Genomic DNA, 23,091 nt, shown 5'->3' with positions numbered 1-23,091 from the left:
CTAAATTTCAGTACAGAATGCTGCCAGAACAGAGTAACTGCAGAGTACAGTTTACATCTGGTAGAATACTGAAAGGGACAAGAACAAGCATATTTCCAGACCCATGCAAATCTTTTTATTTCTAAACTGGGACATTGTATCCCATTCTAGAAATGTGTAATGTTGGCAAGTTTCAGCTAGTTTTATATTTCCTTTGTTATGTAGGCTATAGCTGTCAACATACCTCTTATCTCCCATGTTCCCTGCAGCTCTGTGCTTGAAACTTCTTTACTAAATCAAGAAAATGTGGAAAATTTTCCTTTCTTTTCAGAAAGAGGAGGAAGCTTACTATTAAGTGCTTGGCTCTAATATCCCATTGTTAACTCTGGACCCAATTTCCTAATTTCAGCTTTGGGAAATCTACAGGGGTTGTTTCTTTCTTATAAAAGTCCAAATTCTGCAACTCTTACTCCCGGGGGAATTCTGCACCAACAAATTAAAAATTCTATACCAAAAATTTTAAAATTCTGCATCCAGAATTTTAAAATTCTGCATATTTTATTTGTCAAAATGACACAATATAATCCTGTCCGTTTCAATTATTTTGGTAATTTATTTCAAAATACCTGTCAGCTGCTATGTCTATAACAATAGAGACCAAAAAAAAATCAGGATTTTTTTTTTGACACATAGACTCCTTACTAGGCATATTAATACAGAACTTTGAGTAATTCATTTAAACTGCAATACAGAAACATATTCCCCACACCCCTCAGAAGCAGTGAAAAGGCTTGGGGGAGTCAAGGGTAATGGAGAAGCTAACGGAAAGTGTCTAAGAGCAAACCTGGAGGGTTGTTGGGTGTGGGTGGGAGAAGTATGGAACAGGGAGGTTTTTGGCGGGGAGGGATTGTTAGGGAATTGGGGAGCCTACCCAATACAGACACTGCCTGACCCCTTGCCTCTCCCATTCAGTCAGGCACATCTGTCCCCATCCCCGTGTGTCCCTGCACTCCCTACCCCCTGTCCTTATGTGCCCCTGCAGCCTCCCTACCCCCTGTCCCCATGTGGCTATGCAGCCCCCTTCCCATTCAGCCCCTGGCTCATGCTGTCACCCCACTAGCTCCTGAACCTGCACCCCAGTCTGTTCCCCCCCACTAGCCCTTCTGAACCCCATTCTGTGACACACACCCCAGCAGCCCTGTGTGCCCCATTCTGTCTGTCCAGTGCCTCCTCACCGGGCCCTGCTGTGAGGAATGCAGCCTCTCTGGCTGGCTGCCCTCTCTTCTGGCATCACAGCAGCACCTGGTGGGGCAAAAAGTGTAATTGCAGCACCTCTCCAGCAGAATCTATATTCTGCAGAGAAAAAAAAATCTGCAGGGGAAATTAATTCTGTGTGTGCACAGTGGCACAGAATTCTCCTGGGAGTAAACTCTTCCAATAAGAAGCACTTACAAAGTTGAGTGGTCCACTGAAGTCTCTGGGACTACTTATGTGAGTAATTGCTACTCAGCACCAGCAAGGGTTGCAGAATCAGGCCTATAAGGATACATGGGAATCATTAGATGAAACAATTTGTTGTAGTGAATTGGGACAAGAGGACAAAAGTGATTAATATTGCTCCTGAACTATGTATCATTTAGTGTTGTTGTCAGAATTTCCAGGAGTCACCCATTAATTAATAAATCTTGAAATGCGTAAAAGATCTAGGCCTTCTTAAGGCCAGATTGAGCCCATCTGCTCTGCCAGTGGAACAGATGAGGGGAGAACATAAAGAGCCCCTCCGCATCCTCCTTCCTTGCATCCCTCTGCAGCAGCAGCTGGGCACAGATAAAATCCCTGGAGCACAGAAAATGCTCCATATCTGTGCCCATGGGACACAAAACACATCAGAGGGGAAGAAGGTGTGGCCATGGCAGAGCTGGCATGGAGTTCAGGAAGGGAATATGGAACACCACTGGGGTGCATCTGTAGACACATGCCTCCAAAATTCCTCCAGCTCTTTCCCTAGGATAGCGAGGTTCTGCACCACTCTGAACATGGGGGTGTGTTTAAAATGTTCAGTTAACCCCTGAATGCTTTTCTGTTCTACTTTCTTAGCATTCTTGAAGAAAACCTGTCTTTCTACAACACTTCCACTGTCTGCTAACCAATAATATGGAACAGGGGATTTCATAGTAATGAAAAATAATCCCAGTGCTAGGATATTTTGTGAAGTACAAGGCATAGCTGGGACCTGTCCCTTTCTTTTCCTGTTTCTAAGGTTAATTTCTGCCATTCTGAAAAAAGCAGTTGGGCAAAGTGCCTCTCCCTGCTCCCACTGAAGTCCATGAGAAGTTTTCCGTTGAATTCAGTTGGAGCAGGGTAAGGCCCTGAAGAATAAGTTTCATTTTGTAGCAGCTATTCTTTAGAAACACATGGATGGATTATCATTAGCCTCTTTTACCAATACTAAATTCCCACCATTACGGTCTGTTTTAATGAGGTCCTTACTCCAAGAAGTTATCCAATAATATGACAATGACATGGCTTCGTATCAGTACTTTCTAGATATCCAGCCAGGATGCAGTACCCACATAGTCCATCATTTTGTATTACTTAAAAATTACTTTGATGCTCTCAGACTGCAAAGCAACAATATTTTGTCCATACAGTGACATTTCTCAATGCATTGCTTGCTTTTACTGTACTTCGCTAATTGGACTCTCTGTTGCTAAGGTCCCATTATGTTTACATTCTGGATTCAGTATTCACTCTGGGGAGAGAAAAGAAAAGCATCTCTCTAATCTCTTGTGGTGAATGGAAACTTGAAAAGATGAACATGGAGTCTTCAAAGAGATTGGATAGTTTGTACTTTTCCAGATTTCTCTGTATATGAAATGAAATCTGAAGGATTTGTAAAGTTCCAAACTTATTTAGACTTTAAAACTCCTCAGGTCTACAGTATTCAATATTGTCTCTTTAAAAGGCAGGAGATAAGTTCAAGGTCAATGGTTTAACATATTTAGTCAAATTAAGAGGAATGTGAAAGCAAAGTCAATTGGAAAGATTATAAGAGTTAATAGCCCAAAGCTTAAAGCAGGCTTTATCTCCTAAAAACTGTCTAAAGTTTCAGTTCTCAAAGAAGAGGATGAGTCTAATTATTAGTCTAAGTAGCCACAGTAACTTGAATCTAATTAATTTTTGTGCAGTTCTAAGTAATATAACATTCTTGAAACTATACAACTTTTAAAATGTTCCCATTACTCTATTTTCATTGCCTATCAGTATATGTCCATGCTACCATTCAAGCTTTATCCCTCTCTTGGTTTGAGTGCATTTATTTCTATTTTCAAGTATAGTGCTGATGTATGTTGGTAGGACTGTAGTCTTTAATACTATGTGAGTTTCCTTTTCCTTACAGCCTCTCATATTCCTCCTCTTTAACCTTTTGTTCTCTAGCTGCCTTTTCTTTTATGTTTAGGCCCACATTTGCAAAAGTGGCCATTCACTATGGGTCCCTCCACTTTTGAGACTTGGGGCCTGATCCTGCACCATTTATGTTACTGAGAGCTGTGGCTGCTTAGTCAAGCCATGGGTGTCTAAAATTGAATATGCAAAATTAGAGGTCAGTTTTGAAAATGCTGTCCTTAAAAATAAGTAAATAAATAAATAACAGTGTACCTGTATTATCAGCAAGGACTTCGTGTCCGCAGTAGTGAGGGTTTTTAGGAGGAGGAATAATGAAAATCATGGAATTAACAATATGAATGTATCTTGGTTACCTTTTAGTGAGGTATACACCAATCAGTATCTCCCCATAATGCAGACAGATTAAAACTACGTTTTGGATTATTGGGTGTAAATTACATCTGTCTGTCTGCCTAGGATGTCTTTGCCATCTCTGGAATTGGAACATACCATTTTAATACTGAGAGGCAAATACTTTATCTTTTCAAGTCTATACGGGTGTCTCAGGCAACTTGACTCCATTTTGTTTCAAGTGTATTTTGCTGTCACATATAAATCAATATTATCTCCTGGGATACTCTTCCTCTTTTAAGTGACATAAAAGAGGAAGCTGAAACTTTCCATTGGAGAAAGATATTCCTGATTTTTTTTAATTACTTTGTGAATATGGAGATAGAGGGCTAGATTCTCCCCTTACTTACACAAGCATAATTCAGGAGTGATGCCAGTGAATGATGATGTAAGTGAGACCTGAAACAAGTCCCAAGTCTCTTTACTCCAGAGACCCAAGTATGTATAAATTCTAGTTATGCTTGTGGTACAAAAATTGTTCTTTGCGTGCCAAACCCAAGGAAATAGGACGCAGCCAGTCCTGTTACTTTATTTTTGGAAGCTGATTGGGGAGGGAAGCATCTTTTAAGTCTAGCAAGATTGGAAATACTTGTGACTGGTTCCCCCCGGGTTGCCACCTGGAACTGAGGTACCACTGAGCCCTCTAACCCACCAGCCTGGGCTCCCTTTCACACTGTACTGCTGTGATAAGCTGCAAAGCCCTCCAGCCTCACTTTCAACAGCATTCACACAGTAGGGACACACCCAGCTGCAGTTACACACAGGCTCTCTAACCACCAGCTTCCCAGCCTAGACCCCAGAGCAGTACTGTCCTGCTCTGGTCAAATCTGGCCAGTATATGGGTTTAATTACCCGGTCCTCCTCTCCCTCAATGTGAAGAGGACAATGCACACTTGTGATAACCAAGCAGAGATTTTGCCTAAGCACTCCAGTCAAAGCTCACTGGTTTGGATTAAAACATAAAATATGTTTATTAATTACAAAAGATAGATTTTAAGTGATTATCAGGGATAGCAAACAGATCAAAGTAGATTACCTAGCAAATAAACAAAAAATGCAAACTAAGCTGAATATACTAAATAGATTGGATATGAATTAGCAGATTCTCAGCCTAACTGATGGTACAGGCAGACTTATAGATTCTTAAGGCACAAGTTGCATTAGCTTTACAGCTTGGGTTTCTCAGGTCTTCATACACAGGCTAGAAATCCCTTTAGCCTGGGTCCAGCACTTCCCCCAGTTCAGTCTTTGTTCCTCAAATGTTTCAGGAGTCCTCTAGTGTGGGGAGTGAAGCACCACAGATGATGTCACTCCCTGCCTTATATAGCTTTAGCATATGGTGGGAACCTTTTGTTTCAAAACTTGGTTCCCAGACTGGTTTGTGGAAAAATACTGACCATCCCAAGATGGAGTCTACAATCATGTGGCCTGGTCACATGTCCTTGTAGAGTCATAGCAGCCATTAGTTTCAGGCTGTTTGGAGTGTTCCAGGAGGGTTCACCAGGTGGGAGATAAGCTTCTCCTAAGGCCTCTTGTTTCCCCTAATGGCTCATTGCCCTGAATAGGCCCTTCCCAACCAGCTATCTAAGCAGAAAGCATCTTGTCTAGTGGGTGTCACCCAGGTGTAACTACATTTGAAATACAGATATATAGTCAATATTCATAACTTCAGATACAAAAATGATACATGCATACAAATAGGATAATCATATTCAGCAAATCATAACTTTTCCAATGACGTCTCACATGACTTATCTTGCATAAAACACACCTATAATTATTCTATAATCATATCATAATAATATCACTGTGAAGAATTTGGGGTGCAGTGTCACAATACTCATAAATGAAAATTAGAAGGTTTGAATGGCAATGATTATCTGAGACTGTAATCAGGTTTTCAGTGCACTGCAATGTATGGCTCAAAGGACAAAACGGAATCATGCTTTACTTCAGTGAATATTCAGTGAAACCCTGCTCTTTTGTTTGGATTACCGGGTCTTGAGCAGTCCCATGGCAGTGGTGTCAGGTCTCCGGAGTCCAGCAGTTCTGCACAGTTTTACACAGACAGAGTGTTCTGTTAAAGAAGATGAACTATTCTGAGTTTATAGTCTTTCAGTTCTGCCCTTTTCACGTAACATTACCCAGATATTATGAATCTGGACTAATTGCCGTGCTTGTACACTCTTGCATTGCCTTGTTTCCCAAATCTTCCCAAATCAAAGGCTCTGTGCCTTTTTTATCTGAAAAGGAAATTTGGTCTTTTACAGCCATGTGAACATTTATGTGTGTTTTGTTTTTGGTTTTTTGTCTTTTCCTTGTGATACAGGGCCAAGCATACCTACCATAAAACTTTGCTGGAGCAGGTTCAGGAGCTGGAAACCAAAACCAAAGAACTGGGAAAAGCTGTGCTTCGTGATAGTAATGGAAAGAGGTGGGGCAATTCCATCCGAATTTAAAGAACAGACATTTCTCCTCCTTCACCCCCACCCCCAAGTTTCTTTTTTCATTCAGACCTAATTCTAGGTGGGGTCCTAAGTATCCCCCTCAATTTTATCCACCCACTTCTTTTTTTAAATCCATCTTTTCCACTTCATCTCTCCTGTATTATTGCTGCATAAAGCCAAATCTGAGACTCCAACTCAGATCTTCTTCGTGATGGCATGTACCACTACCACTTGGCCGCCAGAGCAGATTGAACTAAGTTTGTTGTATATTGGATGGTATCAGGAGTTTTGATCAAATGTTCGGATGAGAAAAAAGGTTGGCTATGACTCCGGACATGAAAAATTTTAGGCCAGCATTAAAAGGCGGAATGGAAAACAGAAAATAAGGTCTGCATTGGTACCTGGCCCAGTTAGTCTGACCTCACAGCTTTTGTGCTCTCACTTTTCATCTTTAATTTACAGGGCTGTGAGTACAGACTTCTCAGCATAGTCACTTGCGCTTCTGCCTTCTAGCCACGCCATATGGACTGAACGTATTGCTGTTATTAAATGCTTCATTGTAAGGGAGCGTATATATTGTGTGGGAACTTTTGTCTGGTGTGAAAGAAGCTAAAGAAAATCATAGTGAGGCTTTTCCTTCAGACAGTTTCATTTACGTCTTTAGAAAGTGGCTCTGCCTCAGCAAATCGGAAAGCTCTCTGAGTTCAAAAAGGGTTTATAACTAATTCTTGTGTTCCTTAAACAATATGGCACCACATGACCTGCTAAGAAACTACATGATCATTAAACTGGATTTTAGCAAACCCTATAAACTAGCAAACTGAGTGGAATGGGGCTTTTAAAAAGATTTCATTCTTCCAGGGCAAGGTCATCCTTTGAGTCTTTGATGTCTATTCTAAGGTAAACTAATTGCCGTATTGTAGCTGCTGCTGAGGCAAGCTGGATAATAAATTTTCAGCTTAATTTCTCTACAGATAGTGCCTACCAAGTCACAAGTTGCCAAGAAGTGAATTTGCCACCATGACTAATACACTGAAAAGCTTTAGAGATTCCCTAGTATGAATTCTAATATGTTTGTATAATATGTCCTTAGTGCCCAGATCTCAGTTTCAGGGATCAAGATCGAAGGAAAAATAATACAAAACACACAAAAAAAACCCAAAATATATAGGGGTCATTTTAATTAACAGTGAGTCACTTTCTGTCTTGCTGCTTTTGAGTACTACAAATGTATGGTTTTATTTATAAATTGCAGCCACATGCAAAGGTGCTAGGGTGAACCTAGAATCATTTAAAATGAATAAGCAACTTTAGTGAGCGAAGTCAACAAAAGTAAAAGGCTCAGACCAAAATTTTGAAACTTGAGAGCCTAAAATTAGATGCCTAAATAAAAATGGCCTAAATTTTAGTGGTGCTGAGCAACCACCTTGAAGTCAGTGGGAACTGAATGTGCTCAGCCCTGTTGAAAATCAGACAAAAGCTTGTTTAAAGATATATGCTTTGCACTGTGAACTAAAGTCAACAATCTCAAATCCTACTGGACCAGTGGAATGAATTGGGTCCAAAGCACTCCTCTGAGAACAAGCTGTCTTCAGCCCCCAGGCATTCAGTTCTGTTTAATTATTAGGGAATCTGCTGTGAGGGTGGTTCATGTATTTGTACAGAATACGCAATTGTATTTCTGAGTTATGTTGGTTTGCATTTTACTGACAAAATTAACTGTCTGTTATTGACACCAATTGAGGGGGGAAAGTAAAACTGTTGTCTTTGCATAATGCCTCTCTGGGTTGTGAAACCAGGAGGAAATACCATTAATAGTCATCAAGAAGCAGTTGGAGTTTAAGCTGTTTATGTGCACATGTCTCCTAGAACTTGATCGGCTTCCCTGTTTATGTTTACACATTGTTGTGGCTTTTTGTAAATTTACCATCTGTGTTGTAATTCATTCAGATGTCGCATGTTTTCATAGCCTTTTATTTTATTGCAGTCTCACTGCAAACACTTTAATCTGCATTCCTCCTCCATATAGATTCACTTCAGTCTCGAAACGCTTGCATGGAGATGATGTAAGGAATCCTCCTGGCCCTCCTTCCCAACCCCCCACCCTCCCATGCATTTTTTTTTCTCCCTCCTAATTGATCCCAGATTTTCTGGGTGGTCCATCTGTGAAGTAGATAATGGTGGAGTGCCTCAGTCTGCTAGAGGTTGGTGTGTCATGCTTATGATGTGGCCTCCTGAGTGCTCCTTGGAATTATGTCTTTTATCTCCTTTGTTTGTCTGCTGGCTCTTTCACACCTGCTTGAAATCATGTGCTGGTCCTTTGGGAAGGGAGGGAGATGGGAAAGAGGCATACTGGGGATTTCCTTGAGCTGCAGTCTATCTCATTTGGCTATAGGTTTTGGGTTTTTTTAAATTTCCTGAGGGCTGCTGGGAATCAGGAGCACTGTGATTTGTGCTCCTTTGCTTGCTCCTGCTGGGTGCCCCCACTGATGGCATGATATCTCTGTTTACCCTGGAACTACCTAGGAAGGGAAGTGAGTAACTAGAGTCCACTTGTTTCTAGTGGGGTGAGTAAAGCTATATTAAAACTGCACCGGACTGCCAGTTCCCTCAAAGTAAACGTTAGCACTTGTTGGAAGTATTTCTGAAAACATAGCCACTAGATGTATGCTTTGTTCAGGCAGTGCTGGGAGATAAGCTGGCTGTCATCAGGATCTGCTTTCCTATCCCATGTGGTGTACACTATTTTTGTATAGTGTCTTTCACAGAAAAGTATCACAAAATACTTCACACCCAATTAAAGATAAGAGAGGGACTTATGAACACTTATGCAAGCACGTTCTGGATATTACAAACTTTTCAGCTTAACGGCAAGGGATTCAAAAACCGCATGAAGTCATGAGTGCACATGGCATTATGGAGTGGGGCACAAAGTATCTTCTGGGTTGCAGTTGGGTTTGTTTTTGTTTTTAAAAGCTGGGTAGGATGGCACCATGGACTACACGCTGGCCTTGGGTAGGTTCTCAGTGTCATCAGTGGGAGTAAAAAGAAAAGGAGTACTTGTGGCACCTTAGAGACTAACCAATTTATTTGAGCATAAGCTTTCGTGAGCTACAGTTCACTTCATCGGATGCATTCATCTGATGAAGTGAGCTGTAGCTCACGAAAGCTTATGCTCAAATTAATTTGTTAGTCTCTAATGTGCCACAAGTACTCCTTTTCTTTTTGCGAATACAGACTAACACGGCTGCTACTCTGAAACCTGTCAGTGGGAGTCTTGCACAAGTATCCAAAATCAGAATATCTATACGAAACACACTTGTAGTTGTAATGTTTGAGATGAATGAAAATTAAACAGCTCCCCTTCATTGATTACATTAAACTCGTCTTAATCTTAACCCCATCTGACTAGTTTCTAGAACCTAAATCATTTTTATTCATGACCTAAATACTAAGGGCAAAATTCTGCGCTTACTCACCAGTGTTGTGACCAGCAGGCGAGTTAAGGAAACAGCAGAGCCAGCCATATGCTCGGTTCAGTGAGCCATCCTCCCTGTGCTGGGAAGTAGACAGCTCAAGGGAAGGAGAACAACACATTCTGCATCCTAAACCTTCACAATCCTCTGTGTGTGCAGAGGGAGTGGATGCTTTGCCATGCCCCCAAGTCAGCAAGCTATCTGTGGAGGATCTGCAGGCTCATGAGCCACTCCCTAATTTGACACTCAAGAGACTGCTGGGCCGGAATCCAGTGCAGCTGCAACCTGAGTGAGCCTTGGTCCTGGAAGGAAATAGTCTCCCTGGCACACTCATGTAACAAAAGGCAGGATTTAGCACTAAATTTACATGAGTTTGGAAAGGTGAGGGGGCAATTTACATGCCAAAGCAAACATGGACACCTGAACAAAGGAGCTATGTGAGATTTACATGAAGAAAACAAACACATTTTCTACGGATCCACATAGATAAGTGACTCTGAAAATAACTGGGGAGAAATTTTTGAATTAAAACTTGTTAATACCCTTTTTAATCATGGCTCATAAAGGGCCAAATTTAGAGGGTCATATTTAGTTTGTTCTCTGTCTAACCTCTCATTGAAATCAGTGCAAGTTTAGTCTGAATAAAGACTGATTAGGGACCAAAATGACTTTTAGCTTGAAAATCCATGTCCGTTTATTATCACCGTGTCCAACCAATAGGCCGTGAATAAAGCAGTGAAATACTTTGCTTTGTGAATGTGAATTTTGATATTCAAGAGGGTTTCTATGTCTCAGACTTGCATAGAGAACTTCCTTCAGGGTTTATTTATTGGGGGTTAGGAGATTTTTATTTTATACTGAATAATATTGATGCTTTAATAGTTTACTCCATCCCTTACAAGGCGCTGAAGGACTTGTCTGGGTTGTAACCGCAAAGTGTCCATATCATTTAGAAAAGGGGAAGAATTCCCCCAAATCATTTGGAACTGTGATGCAACATTACCCTTCTTGCCCTATGTAAAATAACACAGGAATAGGCAAAATCAGTTTTCCGAGCCAACCAGGTGTAGGCCTGTTCTTTGAGTGTACTTCTATGCAGGATTTTTCATTACACTTTGTTTCTTTGACTCTGATGATTTAAACTGTCTTTAAAGTCACGTTAAAAGACAGCCATTTTTATCATCAGGTAAGAAAAACCAACACTGTTTTTCAGTGCAGTTTAAAGAGCAGATCCTGTTAAAGAGCAGTCTCTGTGGTGTCTCTTCCCAACGAGCAGCTGCACTGTGGTTAAGATTCTCTTTCATTTAAGTGCTTTTTGCTGAGTCCAACTTACTCTGTTGCTTTGGTAAAAGGAGCTGCATGACTAGCCTTCCCTCCTTAGAGCAAGCTATCTGGTTTATCTTCTCTTCTGCTTTACTTAGTCCATGAATGCAGATGCCTATCTAGTCATTTCGATACTGTAGGACCCCATCAGTGCTCAGCCAGCTGACACAGGAACTTATGAAGGCTTGCTCATTCAATAGGCCCCTTGAGAGAAGAAAGAGTAGAGTCAAGGAAATCTGACTCAGCCCCCCTACTGTGTACTGTAGCCTAATGCTGTAAACCCTCCAGTCTTACAAAGGAAAAAATAGAATTGCTAAAACATATTTTAAAACAAGCCTCTGCATAAATTAAGGGCCTGATCCTGCTGCCATTGAAGTCAATGGGAATTTTTCCATTAACATCAAGGTTTGGGCTCGTTATATTTCCGAGTACTAGCCTTTTGTCATTTTGTATTGATGCATTTCAATCAGCATACAATTGAGAGAGGGAGAACGTTTCAATAAAGCACTTCAGATCAACAGATACAAAAGAATGGCTTGATCTTACTGAACACAAATATACTTATGTGTTGTAAGTCGGTAAATTGCATTGTATACACTGTGCCAAATTCTGATCTTGTTTACATGTTGACTTCAGTGGATTTACTCAAGATTTACACAACTCTGAGATCGGAATCTGGCCCATCTTGTGCAGTTGAGAATAAAATTAGGTTGCAGTTGAGAGGTATATTTTCTTTTTGAGGTTTAGGACTTCTTAGCAAATTTTCCAGATGTTCTTCACACCACTTCAGGATAGGAACGATTTCTCCATCAACGTACACAATAAAGTGATTGTCATTTATGGTTTTTTCTCCCAGCTTTTCTACTAAAAAGATATTAGGATCTTTTAACTAGCAAAAGGCTTATAAAATTATATCAATGCTCCCTCTCTCCCTCTCCCTCTCTCTCTCATATATATATATAGTTTTATTTTATGCTATCCCATTTTATCTGGATGTAGATAAGGAGAAATGACAGGTTTTTCTTCATTTTCTTCATTTTCATATGTATTGTTAATTTCCGGTATTGTATTGTTTCAATCCCTCTGCATAAGACATTTCAAATCACAAGGCTTGATCCTGCTTTCAGTTGGGAAGCATCTCAGCAAATCAGCTATAGCCCTGGCAAAGATAAACACGGTGGTTAATTTTTTTTCCAAGTGACAATTTGCTAGATCAAGCTTATAGAACAAACTAACAGAATTATACTTGCTCCCTCCACAGTACAGTAGGTTCGCATCACATCACATTGATAATTCCTATCAAATAATTATCCTTCCAAAAAATAGTGAAGAAAGTTAAAAAAAACACAGTGATCCAGAGTGAGGCTTGAAGCTGTGATCAAATCTGCTGACTACGTCAGAGCTGAAGGAGGTACAAACACACAGGACAAAATTATGCGGCAAATTGAAATGGAAAGGTGGGAACAGTGGGTACATAACAAAATGAGAATGAGTACTGATTAAGGGGCTAGTCTTCTCCCCAGTGCTTAATCCTGAGTCACTGGGTTAGGCTCTAGAGATCTCAACAGGGGGAAGGGGAAGGAATCCTCCCTCCAGGCTGCACAGCAGGAGAACTGCTCCATGACAACAGCTCCAGTCTATAGCTTGAGCAGTCTCTTTGGCCTGAGTTCCTCCTTTGCCCACTCCCACGGGGGAGGGAAGAGAAGTTGCATCCTATATGTTTTATTATGACATACATTAGTAACAAAGGGTATGTCTACACTGCGAACTTGTCCACAAAACTTTTGTCTTTCACAGGTACTTAAAAAAGCCCTCCCGCAAAGACAAAAGTTTTGCTGATGCAAATAGCAGTGTGAACGCGGCTTTGTCGGCAGGAGCGACAAATCTGTCGCCGCTCGCGGGGCTGGAAGTATTTTTTTGGCAAAAGTGCCGACAAAATACCAGCAGAGAACGTTCACACACGCTGACTTTTAGCGACAAGGCTGTGTTGACACAGCCTTATCGCTAAAATCTGCGTGGTGTAGACAAGCCCAAAGAGTGCTATTTTAAGGGTTGCATTTAACAAGGGAAGGCTACATGGAAAATACTCCATACCCAGTAGAGAGACAAGGTGCGTGACATAATATATTTTATTGGTCTAACTTCTGTTGATGAGAAAGACAAGCTTTCAACCCACCTTGTCTCTCTAATATCCTGAGCCCTACATGGCTACAACTACACAATATACGTATCCAGTAGGCTGTTACCAAATACTCATAGAACTCAATCCAACCAGATATTTTTTTCAAACCAAGCAAATGCCGTAGCCTGCACTGAGAACTAAGCCCAGACAGTTTCAAAATTCATCCATTTTTACAGTGGCCTGGCGTTCAAAAAAAAAATCTGGTAAAAGAGGTTGTTGGCGGGGGGAAAGGGGCTGGAGGGGGGAATGAGTAGTTAACAAGAAAAGTATATTTCCTACCCTTACCAAAGTTAAAAATGATTGAATGGATCTTGTTCATACTTTCCAATAACAAATCACTTTTGAGCAGAGACCAAGCATGGAAAATTTCAACCTCAAAGGTGACTGTGTCCGAAACATATGAGTGTGTAGGAAAAGAATGTTATAATTGGAACTGTATTGCAACCTTATCTATAGAGGATACTGCCAGCACCCACAGTAAGTGAAAAGTGATGCACTTAGGGAGAAGAAGTAAACAGCACTGATACTAAAGTGAGGATGGTTGGAAAGCAATAAATCACTCTTCATTTCCTGGTTTTCAAAGGTTTAAGTTTAGCTGAAGCAGCACGGAGCTATCTTAACTCTGTGTTGATGCCGTTTTGGGACAGTTAATAGTAATGCACACGTGCACACCTACACACACACTATGAGTATATAAAATATTTGAAGCACTTTGAAATGAACGGTGCTTTGACTATCTCAGGCTTATTGCTTTGTTTGTATCTGTGCTGTCTATTTCTTTTTCCTAGGTGGCTAACTTACATTTATTATAGTAGGCACTTGGTAGTACCCTTTATAGTTAAGGTTACAATACAATTCCAGTTATAACAACCTGAAAAATGAAGGATGGTCCAAGTGGTCTTTACAGGGCCATGAGTAGGAAAGTATTATCTTCAGCAAGACATAATTTGAAACAAAAAAAAGGACACCAACCCTAAAAATCACTTCTACCCATGCAGCCTTGCTGACTTTCCTGAGTGTGGTTGCCTGGGGAGAAAAAAGAGAAGAATTTGGCCCCAGATTTCCATATAATACCATTTCTGTTTCAACTGTTATGTACAATGTAAAAGGAACTGTCAAGCATTTGAAATACAGTAAAATAAAGGCCTCCTGCTACCAAGCTATTTCATAAACCATAACAATCGCATTGCTACTGCAATAGCAGCATGTATGTTGTGTGATATTCTGAACCTTCATAACATCTGATGAGGATAAACAGATGGTAAAAGCTATCTGGGAGCTGAGCTGACCCAGGCATCAGATGTGTAACCTCTAGAAACCTGACTGCTACACTGTCATCATCTCTAAGGTACATAGAAAGAGGGAGAGGACAACAATACAATCGGTCGTTAAACTCAGACTCTCGGGCTACTGATAAGTCTTTGTTTTGTGTTTAAAATAACTCGTCATTCTATTCTCAGAGAATCTTGAAAAATCTACTGGAATTGTAAAGATGAAAAAATGCCCAGCTCCTGGGTCACTCACCTACCGATCTAGGGCAACACTGTGCACTTCTCTGCACTCCCCGATTACACTTTGTGCCCCAGCCATAACCTGGTGCTTAGTGTTTGTTGATGGTTCATTGCATATTTACAGGAAGAAACAGAAAGCTCTTGGCTAGTTTTTATTTGTCTCCCTACTTGAGTGACATATTGAATATGTGCCGAGAGGCTGACTTTGCAAAGAAAAGGCTGAAGATTTCAATTATACACTTCAGATATTGGTATCAAACACCCCTGCCATAAATGACTTCCTCAAGAAGCTCTCTGGAGATCTCTGCTGATTACATAGCAGCTTCATTATCAGTAAAGTCTGTTTGCTTTTAAAATTAAAAAGACCTCCAACCCAGATTGATCTTACAGAGTAAAACATTCCATCAACCTGATGCCAGACAACCAAAAATAACACCTCTCCTTCATGAACTGCAACTGAGAAACAAACCAACACAAGCCCCTGGCTACTTGTGCGTATCATCATGACATGTAAGAGTCATTGTTTTTCTTGACACGCCCAAAACCCGGCTGATTAGTACTCAATTTACCCACTCACCTATTCACCAAGAGTGAAATTCACACCTGTACAGGGCTCTCTCATAAATGGGCACAGTTTACAGCTCCTCTTAAGATCTGTGTTGTGGGCTTAAGTGGGACTTAAGTAATGCACAGGGTGTTGATGAGTCCTCAGTTCCAGGGTAAATGTCACCTTAAACTAATTTCACAGGATTTGCTTAATCTAACTCAGGTTCTCAGTCCATGACAACCTTCCTTTCCATTCTACTCATTCTGAAGCCACCTCATACCCCTCTTCTTCAGCCATCTCTTGCTATTGCATAGTTCCATCTTAGCTTTTTCCCTTTCAGGAACTCACATAATACAGTGGGTTTTTTTTTTAAATCAGCAATTTTTTAAAATGTTTATTAAAAGGAAAACAAATTAGCATTTGTGGCCTAGTGATAGTGTAGAGGGAATGCCCTCAGACATCAGGGATATATGGGGGAGGGGTCCTCCTGTGAATCAGTCTCCTAAGGCCAGTTAGGAAGCTATGTTGATGGGCTCTGAATGGGGGATATGATCCAACAGTGACCAGGACACCATAAGTGCTTAGATACTATGCTGAGTGCTGGATGACATAGAAAAACCTTATACAGATTAGAGCGAGAGAGAGGGTGGGGGGATGAGTGTGGTGAAGAAGTGAAAGAATTCTCCAGAAGAATTGGTACACTCTAATAGCCGGGTAGGACTCTATTAACCAATCCCCTGTGCCATGGTTGTGCTGCTGTAAAATTCATTATGTATAATTCTCTGATTAACCTTTAGTAGAAATTACTGTTAGAAATGGGCTGATTCAGGGGAGCAAGGGGACCTATGAAAAACACTTATCTACATGTAAATGGTGTAGTGACTGTTAGAGGTGACCAAAGCTGGAAGAAAACCTGAGCCTCTTCAACATGAGGCTTTGTTCTTTTCTCCTTCTCTCAACAGTGTATTGAAATGTTATTTTCAGCAACAGAACTGATGTCAACATAGAAACAGCAAAATCCAGGCTAAACTATTGGTTGTAAGGGGCAGATGAAACGCATAACTAGGTTTAATTCACCTCCCCCCAAATCATGCAACCCATAGGAAAACATTTTTAGCAACAGAAATGTCGAGGTACTTTTAAAATTATTTATGAACTTTAGAAAAGATACAAAGGGAAACTATCGGACTCACAACAAAGTCTTCAGTTAACTGAAGTTAAGGGGATCTGATTCTCCTCTCACACTGCTCTGCCCTGGTGTACCACCACTGGCTCAAGAGGCATTATTTCTGAGCGAGCAGGATCAGAGCTGAGGAAGAGACCTCAGACAAGAAGATATGGAACAAGATGTGTCACAGCAGAAAGCAACATATTAAATCAGGGCCCACTTACTAGTCCCTTTAAAGGGGGAAGAATTTCAGCTTGAACTATGAGGTTTTTCTGGTTTCTATCACAGCTTTCCCATGATTTAAATGTTGCTACTGCACTGACTAGAAGAAATTGTGATGCTGTACCTGCAGATAGAAGGGTAATGGGATTCATAGTTGTTCAAGTCACAGGAAAACCAGCTGTGCATTTTCCTGTCCTGTTGGCTCAAACTTCTGTATGTAATCCTCTATATTTTATTATATTTAGGAGTCTGTCAGTCATACTTCAGCCTTGTATTTACTATGTATTCAGAGGGTAGAGGGATAGCAGCCAGAATACACACACATTTTTTAATTTTTACAATTTGTTTGCAGATTTTATGGCTCTGTCAAGGTTTTAATTACAAATATTACATTTCTTCCTGCAGGATACTGCAGGGGCAGGAAAAAACAAACCATCTCATATATTTGTGTTTGTATTGGACTAAACGTTTTAAATAATCCAGGCACATTAGGTTAAGAAAAAATCCTAAATCATCTTGTCCATTATAAATAACCTGCCTATATTCTGCAGCTCTGCTAGCAAATCACCACTGAGATTCTGATGCAATTCTAAAGAAAAAAAAATTAACCCAACCAGTGCGTATATTTTCCAGGTAGACTCTGTTTTAAGTGAGACATCTGCAGCCACTTTAACCTTCACTTCTTTGTGAGCCCTGCTTTTGCCACCAGCCAATTAGTGAACTCTGGAGGACTTTCTGGGTCAAGCTATACCAAGTACCTCAAATCCTCGTTAACGCTAATTAGTGCTCAGTAGGTTAATTGGTGGTGAGGCTCATCTTTTTTTAATTACTCGAACAAATGAGCCAGCGGGACCTTGTGGTCAGCTGTGAATTATTCTGTTTGTTTTGATGCTCCTCATTTGAATGTGTAAAGCCAGATGTTTGTTGCCCAGACTTAGGGCCTGTTTGCTTTTGTTGGAGGGAAAAAAGGACAAAAACCACTTTTTTAGCACAGTTATTAAGCATCTCAGCTGATGCCTTAGAACAATTAAGACCCAGGATGCAAGAGTGACTTTGTGCATGGGATAGAAAAAGTCATCATTTGAAATGATAACGTATCACCTTAAGATGTCCCTTCAATTCCTTAGCAGCTTTAACAAACAAGTGCCATGTTATTGATATAGTCCAAGAAGAATCATACACATTGGAAATGGTAAAGACCTAATAGGTTGTCTTGACCATCTCAGGCAGCCAGTGCAGGGAAGTTCCGTATACAATATATTCTTTGTTGTTAATTCATAGAATCAAAGGCAGAAGGGACCACTGTGTCTGACCTCCTGAATAACGCCAGCCATAGAACTTCCCCAAAATAATTCCTGTTTCAACTAGAGCAGATCTTTTAGACAAATATTCAGTCTTGATTTAAAACTTGCCAGTGATGGAAAATCCACCACCGGCCTTGGTAAGTTGTTCCAGTGGCTAATTATTGTCACTTAAAAATTTGCACCTTAGTTCCACTCTGAATTTGTCTTGCTTGAGCTTCTAGCCATCATGGTATACCTTTGTCTGCTAGATTGAAGAGCCCATTATCAAATTTTTGTTCCCCTAGTAGGTGCTTACAGATTGTGGTCTTAACTTTGTCTTTGTTAAGGTAAATAGATGGAGCTCCTTTAGTCTATCACTATAAGGCAGGTTTTTTGATCCTTTAATCATTCTTGAGGCTCTTTTCTGAACCTGCTCCAGTTTATCAACATCTCTCTTAAACTGTGGACACCAGAACTATCATAGTATTTCAGCAGTAGTTGCATGGGTGCCAAATACAGAGGTAAAATAACTTCTCTACTGCTATTCAAGATTCATCTGTTTACTTCATCCAAGGATAGCATTAGCCCTTTTAGCCACAGCATCAAATTGGGAGCTGATGTTCTGCTCATTATCTGCCATTACCTCCAAATCTTTTTCAGAGTCACTGCTTCCCAGGATAGAGGCCCAAATCCCGTTAGTGTGTCCTACATGCTTTGTTCCTAGATGTATACATTTACATTTAGCCATATTAAAACACATATTGTGTGCCTGTGCTCAGCTTACCAGATGATCCAGATCACTCAGTATCAGTGACCTGTGCACTTCCTTATCTATCACTCCCCCAATTTTTATGTCATCTGCAAACTTTATTAGTGATGATTTCATGTTTTCTTCCAGGTAATTGATAAATATGTTAAATAGAATAGGACCAAGAACCAAACCCTGAAGGACACCTTGTTTTAAATGTCTTGTTTTAAATAACTCAAATGATGAATTTTGTACCACTTCCTCGCAAGACTGTGCCACAATCTTCATCTTCATTCTAAGGACATTTTCCTGAGTATTCATCCTAAATTATCATTGCTTTGATTTTACTTCATAACTCCTTTATATCACTTTAAGCAATTCCTCTACACCTTTTGTACTTTTACACCTCACATAGTTGTAAACAATTATTATATCTCTTCCCCCTCAACTCTCACAGAGTCATTGTTTAAACAAGCAACACATTGATCCTTGCGGTCCCTTCTAACCCTATGATTCTATGTTTCTTTCTTTTAATTCTTCCTCATAAATCTGTCCTTCTGGCCCCCATAAGAATATTCTCTCGATTACCTCCAGTTTGGTAACATTGTCCTGTTATTGAGGTGCCCGGAGCTGTATGAAGCATTCCTGGTGTGGTCTCACCAGATATGTTAATAGACCTGTCATCTCTCTGCCCCCTGATGCACTTTCCATTGCAGTCTGTAGCCCAATCATGCATGAGTTCCATGTGGGTTAATTCACACACCTGCACAGAGTCTCACTGAACACAGAAGCAGTATTGACTGAGGTCACAAACCCACAATTGTGACCTCAGCAACCTCAGCAAATGGTCAGTGGTGACAGGCATGCACAAGGTAAGTGTGTGGCGTAGTGCATGTCTGTGGGACAAGCATGAGATTGTGGTTAAGGTTTTATGCTACAGTGTGAGGGATATTAATAAGGTCTGTGTGTTTTCTTTATCTGTGGAGGCAGAAAGAAATTCCCTGTGGAGGTGTAGAGTCTTTCAATAGCAGCGTGGGCATGAGAGTACAGTAAAAAGGTGTCTCTTAACTTGGCATTTCCTTACTTGGAAGGGTTTGTGTCAGGTGATGTCACACTTAAGCAGCCTTACCTGGTTTTAAATGAAGTTTTTGGTCATGGGTATTAGATACACATTCCTCTCAAAAGAGCTTTCTGGTAATTAGATCGGAATGTAGATGTTCATGATTCAGTACTTGACTGGGCCTGATCCAAAGCCCAAGTAAGTTAGTAGATGATTCCCTGGACCTCACTGGGCTTTGGATCTAGCCCTTTAACACCAAGATGTACTCAGTGAGTTGGTCAACACAAACCCAGGGTGAGCTTTCAGTAAGTGTATGGTGAAGCCCCACAGCAGGAAGAAATGGGAAGCAGTGCAAGAAAGCCTTTCTTCTGCTGCTCCTGACACATCTAGACTCTGGTGTCTGCACCTACAGAAAGGAGAGGCTGAGAAGCAGCAGGTATTCTCAGGCATTTATATAAACGTGTGCTTGATTATATTCCAATCCCCACCCACCATATGTCACTTGTCTTTTTTAAAATGTAGGCTCCTTAAGCAGGAACTGGCTCTTCCTACGTCTACATACAGCACCTAACACAATGGGACCCTGATCCTGCCTGGAGCCCTTGAGTGTTACACCAACATAAATAATAATTAATAATACTGTGAGGACTGTTTTTCAAGTTTTGGAAGCCTTTTCCAAAATGATGCAAACCAAAGCTCTTCCAAGTAGCATTTTAAAAAACCCGCACAAACCTCTGAGCATGCTTTAGAGAAGATTCTATGTCAGAAATAATTAAATATATTTCTGCAGCCAAAGGGTTTCCAAACTATGGGACTTTCTACAACATTAGAACCTGAACAGAAACAGCCCAGGATCCTGCAAGGCGTAGCCACCTTCCCTTGGATAACAAGTGCCAGTTTCCTAGGCTTGTGGGAATCTATGGCTCTAAGTGGGCAGTCCAGAAAGATTCCTGGACACACACAGTTTGAAAACACCATTCATACTGTCTTGTGTCTCTGTCCTGGGTGTCCTGGCGCACTTTGTTAGGATTATCTCTTTGTTTTTTCCTAAAATTTGTTTCCAGGAGACAAGAGAGAATTTACAAAGGTTTCCACTTTCTGAAACCAAAATAATAAACTGGAAGGTGCTGTGGCTTGATAATGGAATAGGCAGATTTATTCTGTACAGGTATATGACTCATCTGCCTTTATCTGTAGGTCAGTGGGAATTCTTCAAAAGTGACAACAAAGTAATTTGGCCATTTCAAAAAGACATAAGAAAAGATTTTTATTTAAACAAAGGGCAATGCAGAAAGTATTTTGCCTCATTCCAGCTTTGCTTGGTGGTTGCTGTACTTGATAATGGTGAGGCACTGATAGAGACATAGAAAACCCATAGTTTAAATACATCTGAAGTGTGATCAGTAGGAAAAGCTAAATAAGAACATAACAATGTCCATACTGAGTCAGACCAATGATCCAGCTAGCCCAGTGGCCAATGTCAGGTGCTTCAGAGGGAATGAACAGAACAGGCAGTCATCGAGTGATCCATCCTCTCTTATCCACTCCCAGCTTCTGGCAGTCAGAGGCTAGGGACATTCAGAGCAGGGGTTGTGTCCCTGACCATCTTGGCTAATAGCCATCGATGGCCCTATCCTCCATGAACTTAGCTAATTCTTTTTTGAACCCCGTAATAGTTTTGGCCTTCACAACATCCCCTGGCAATGAGTTGCACGGGTTGACTGCGTTGTGTGACAAAGTACTTCACACAGTGTGCTTCTCAGGGGAACTGTAATTTCAAGGGTTTCTGACAGCCCCAAGAATTCCCCTTATATTTCCTCTTTTTCCTCCTTGCCTCCTCCCTCCAAAGCCTCATATGCTGGAACTTTCCATATGATAGAAAATGGCTGGAGGTGCCTCACTTTTTGGCCCATTGCCAAAGCTCCATTCATCTGCCAGTGGGGGACACCAGAGAGGGAGCCACTTGGCTCACTTTTCCTACAGAGGCTGAGCATCCTGCCTATAGCATTCTCCATCCCTACCCTGTCAGGCAAAGAAACTGAGATCAAGATAATAGTCATATGCTGCGCAGACTTCTGTTCTTGGAGACAAATCTTGCCTCCTCCTTTGTGGATTCAGGGGACTGCCTTGTAATGCATCATGTGTAGTTCCAGTGTACAAGAGGAGTCTGAGGTCCTGTGTAGTGGGGTCTGAGCCCTCTTTGCACTGTAAGGATTTAGGAAAGGATCCAGTGGCTATTTGACCCCCCCGCTTCACATGTCTGGAAGAGTGGCCACAAAGTGACTTGGTTTCAGGGTAGCAGCCGTGTTAGTCTATATTCGCAAAAAGAAAAGGAGTACTTGTGGCACTTGTGGAAAATCTCCCCACTGTATTTTCCACTGAATGCATCCGATGAAGTGAGCTGTAGCTCACGAAAGCTTATGCTCAAATAAATTTGTTAGTCTCCAAAGTGACTTGAGGTGATTATTCCCTTTGTCCTCCATGGATGTCCCCACTGTTCAGTTTGCTGTGAGAGGATTTGACCTTTGAGATGAATCTAATGAAATTCTAGGTGGAGTGAAAGCCCACAAAGATGCATTGCACATTACAGACATTTCAGAAATTCTGGCTGGCATCTTCTTGTTTAAAGCAGTTAACTGTTCCAGTGAAAGAGAGTGGCCTGTTAAAACTGAAATCTACTTGTCTACAGCAGTAGCAGCAGTGCCCCTTGGAGTCCAAATTTCACATAATTCATGGATGTGAACTCCTAAGTGTCAGCAAGAAAAGGTATCTAGGTCCTCACTCCAGATATGTCTGCACAGTCATTAGTATACGTAGCCTGATTCTGATCTCAGTGTAACCAGTGTCAGTCCCTGAAGTCAGTGGAGGTTGGGAAAAAGGGAGCGAGAAGAGAATCAGGCCCTGAATTCTGAAAATTCAGCGTAAAGCTGGTATGAATGAGACCATGCCAATGGAGTCGTGTTAACAAAAATGAGTCTGATTCTCTGTTCACTGGCACCAGTGTAAATCAGGAATAACTTTACAAACAGGACAATTACATGAGTGTGAGAGAAAACACAGGCCCCTATCATTTTGAACTAAAATAGATTATGCTAATATATATATTTCATAATAAAAATATATGTAGTGATGTATAGGCCTATCATTAAGGCCCCAGTCCAGCAAAACATATAAACATGCATAATATTAAATGTATAAGAAAGCCCACTGATGTCAATGAGACTATCATGTGCTTAAAATTATGCACATGCTTAAGTGCTCTTCTGGATCAGGGCCACAGGGTCAGTATTATCCTTTTATTCTGTGAACAAAACTCACACTGAAATAATAGTTTTGTGCAAATATCC

At 40.8% G+C, this 23,091-nt stretch overlaps 1 protein-coding gene and 1 long non-coding RNA gene across 4 annotated transcripts in view; one reads left to right on the top strand and one right to left on the bottom strand.

Moving 5' to 3' along the window:
• ATP8A2 (ATPase phospholipid transporting 8A2) overlaps positions 1 to 23,091 on the top strand; it is a 652,386-nt gene that overhangs the window by 610,265 nt on the left and 19,030 nt on the right. For all 3 annotated transcript variants that reach the window (XM_027821585.3, XM_043530953.1, XM_043530957.1), the window contains one exon: positions 6,107 to 6,211. In XM_027821585.3, the coding sequence (XP_027677386.3) occupies positions 6,107 to 6,211 (105 nt within the window). The remainder of the gene's footprint in view (positions 1 to 6,106; positions 6,212 to 23,091) is intronic.
• On the bottom strand, positions 1,213 to 22,699 carry LOC122463176. Its single transcript, XR_006286280.1, has 3 exons — positions 22,688 to 22,699; positions 12,270 to 12,276; positions 1,213 to 1,410 (listed from the first exon to the last, which is right to left on the bottom strand). It is a non-coding gene; the product is annotated as an uncharacterized LOC122463176 (long non-coding RNA).

This window comes from Chelonia mydas, chromosome 1 (assembly GCF_015237465.2).
Source record: "Chelonia mydas isolate rCheMyd1 chromosome 1, rCheMyd1.pri.v2, whole genome shotgun sequence".
NCBI classification, from domain to species: Eukaryota; Metazoa; Chordata; order Testudines; family Cheloniidae; genus Chelonia; species Chelonia mydas.
Note: the sequence above shows the minus strand (reverse complement) of the source record. Positions and strands in the feature narration are given on the sequence as shown.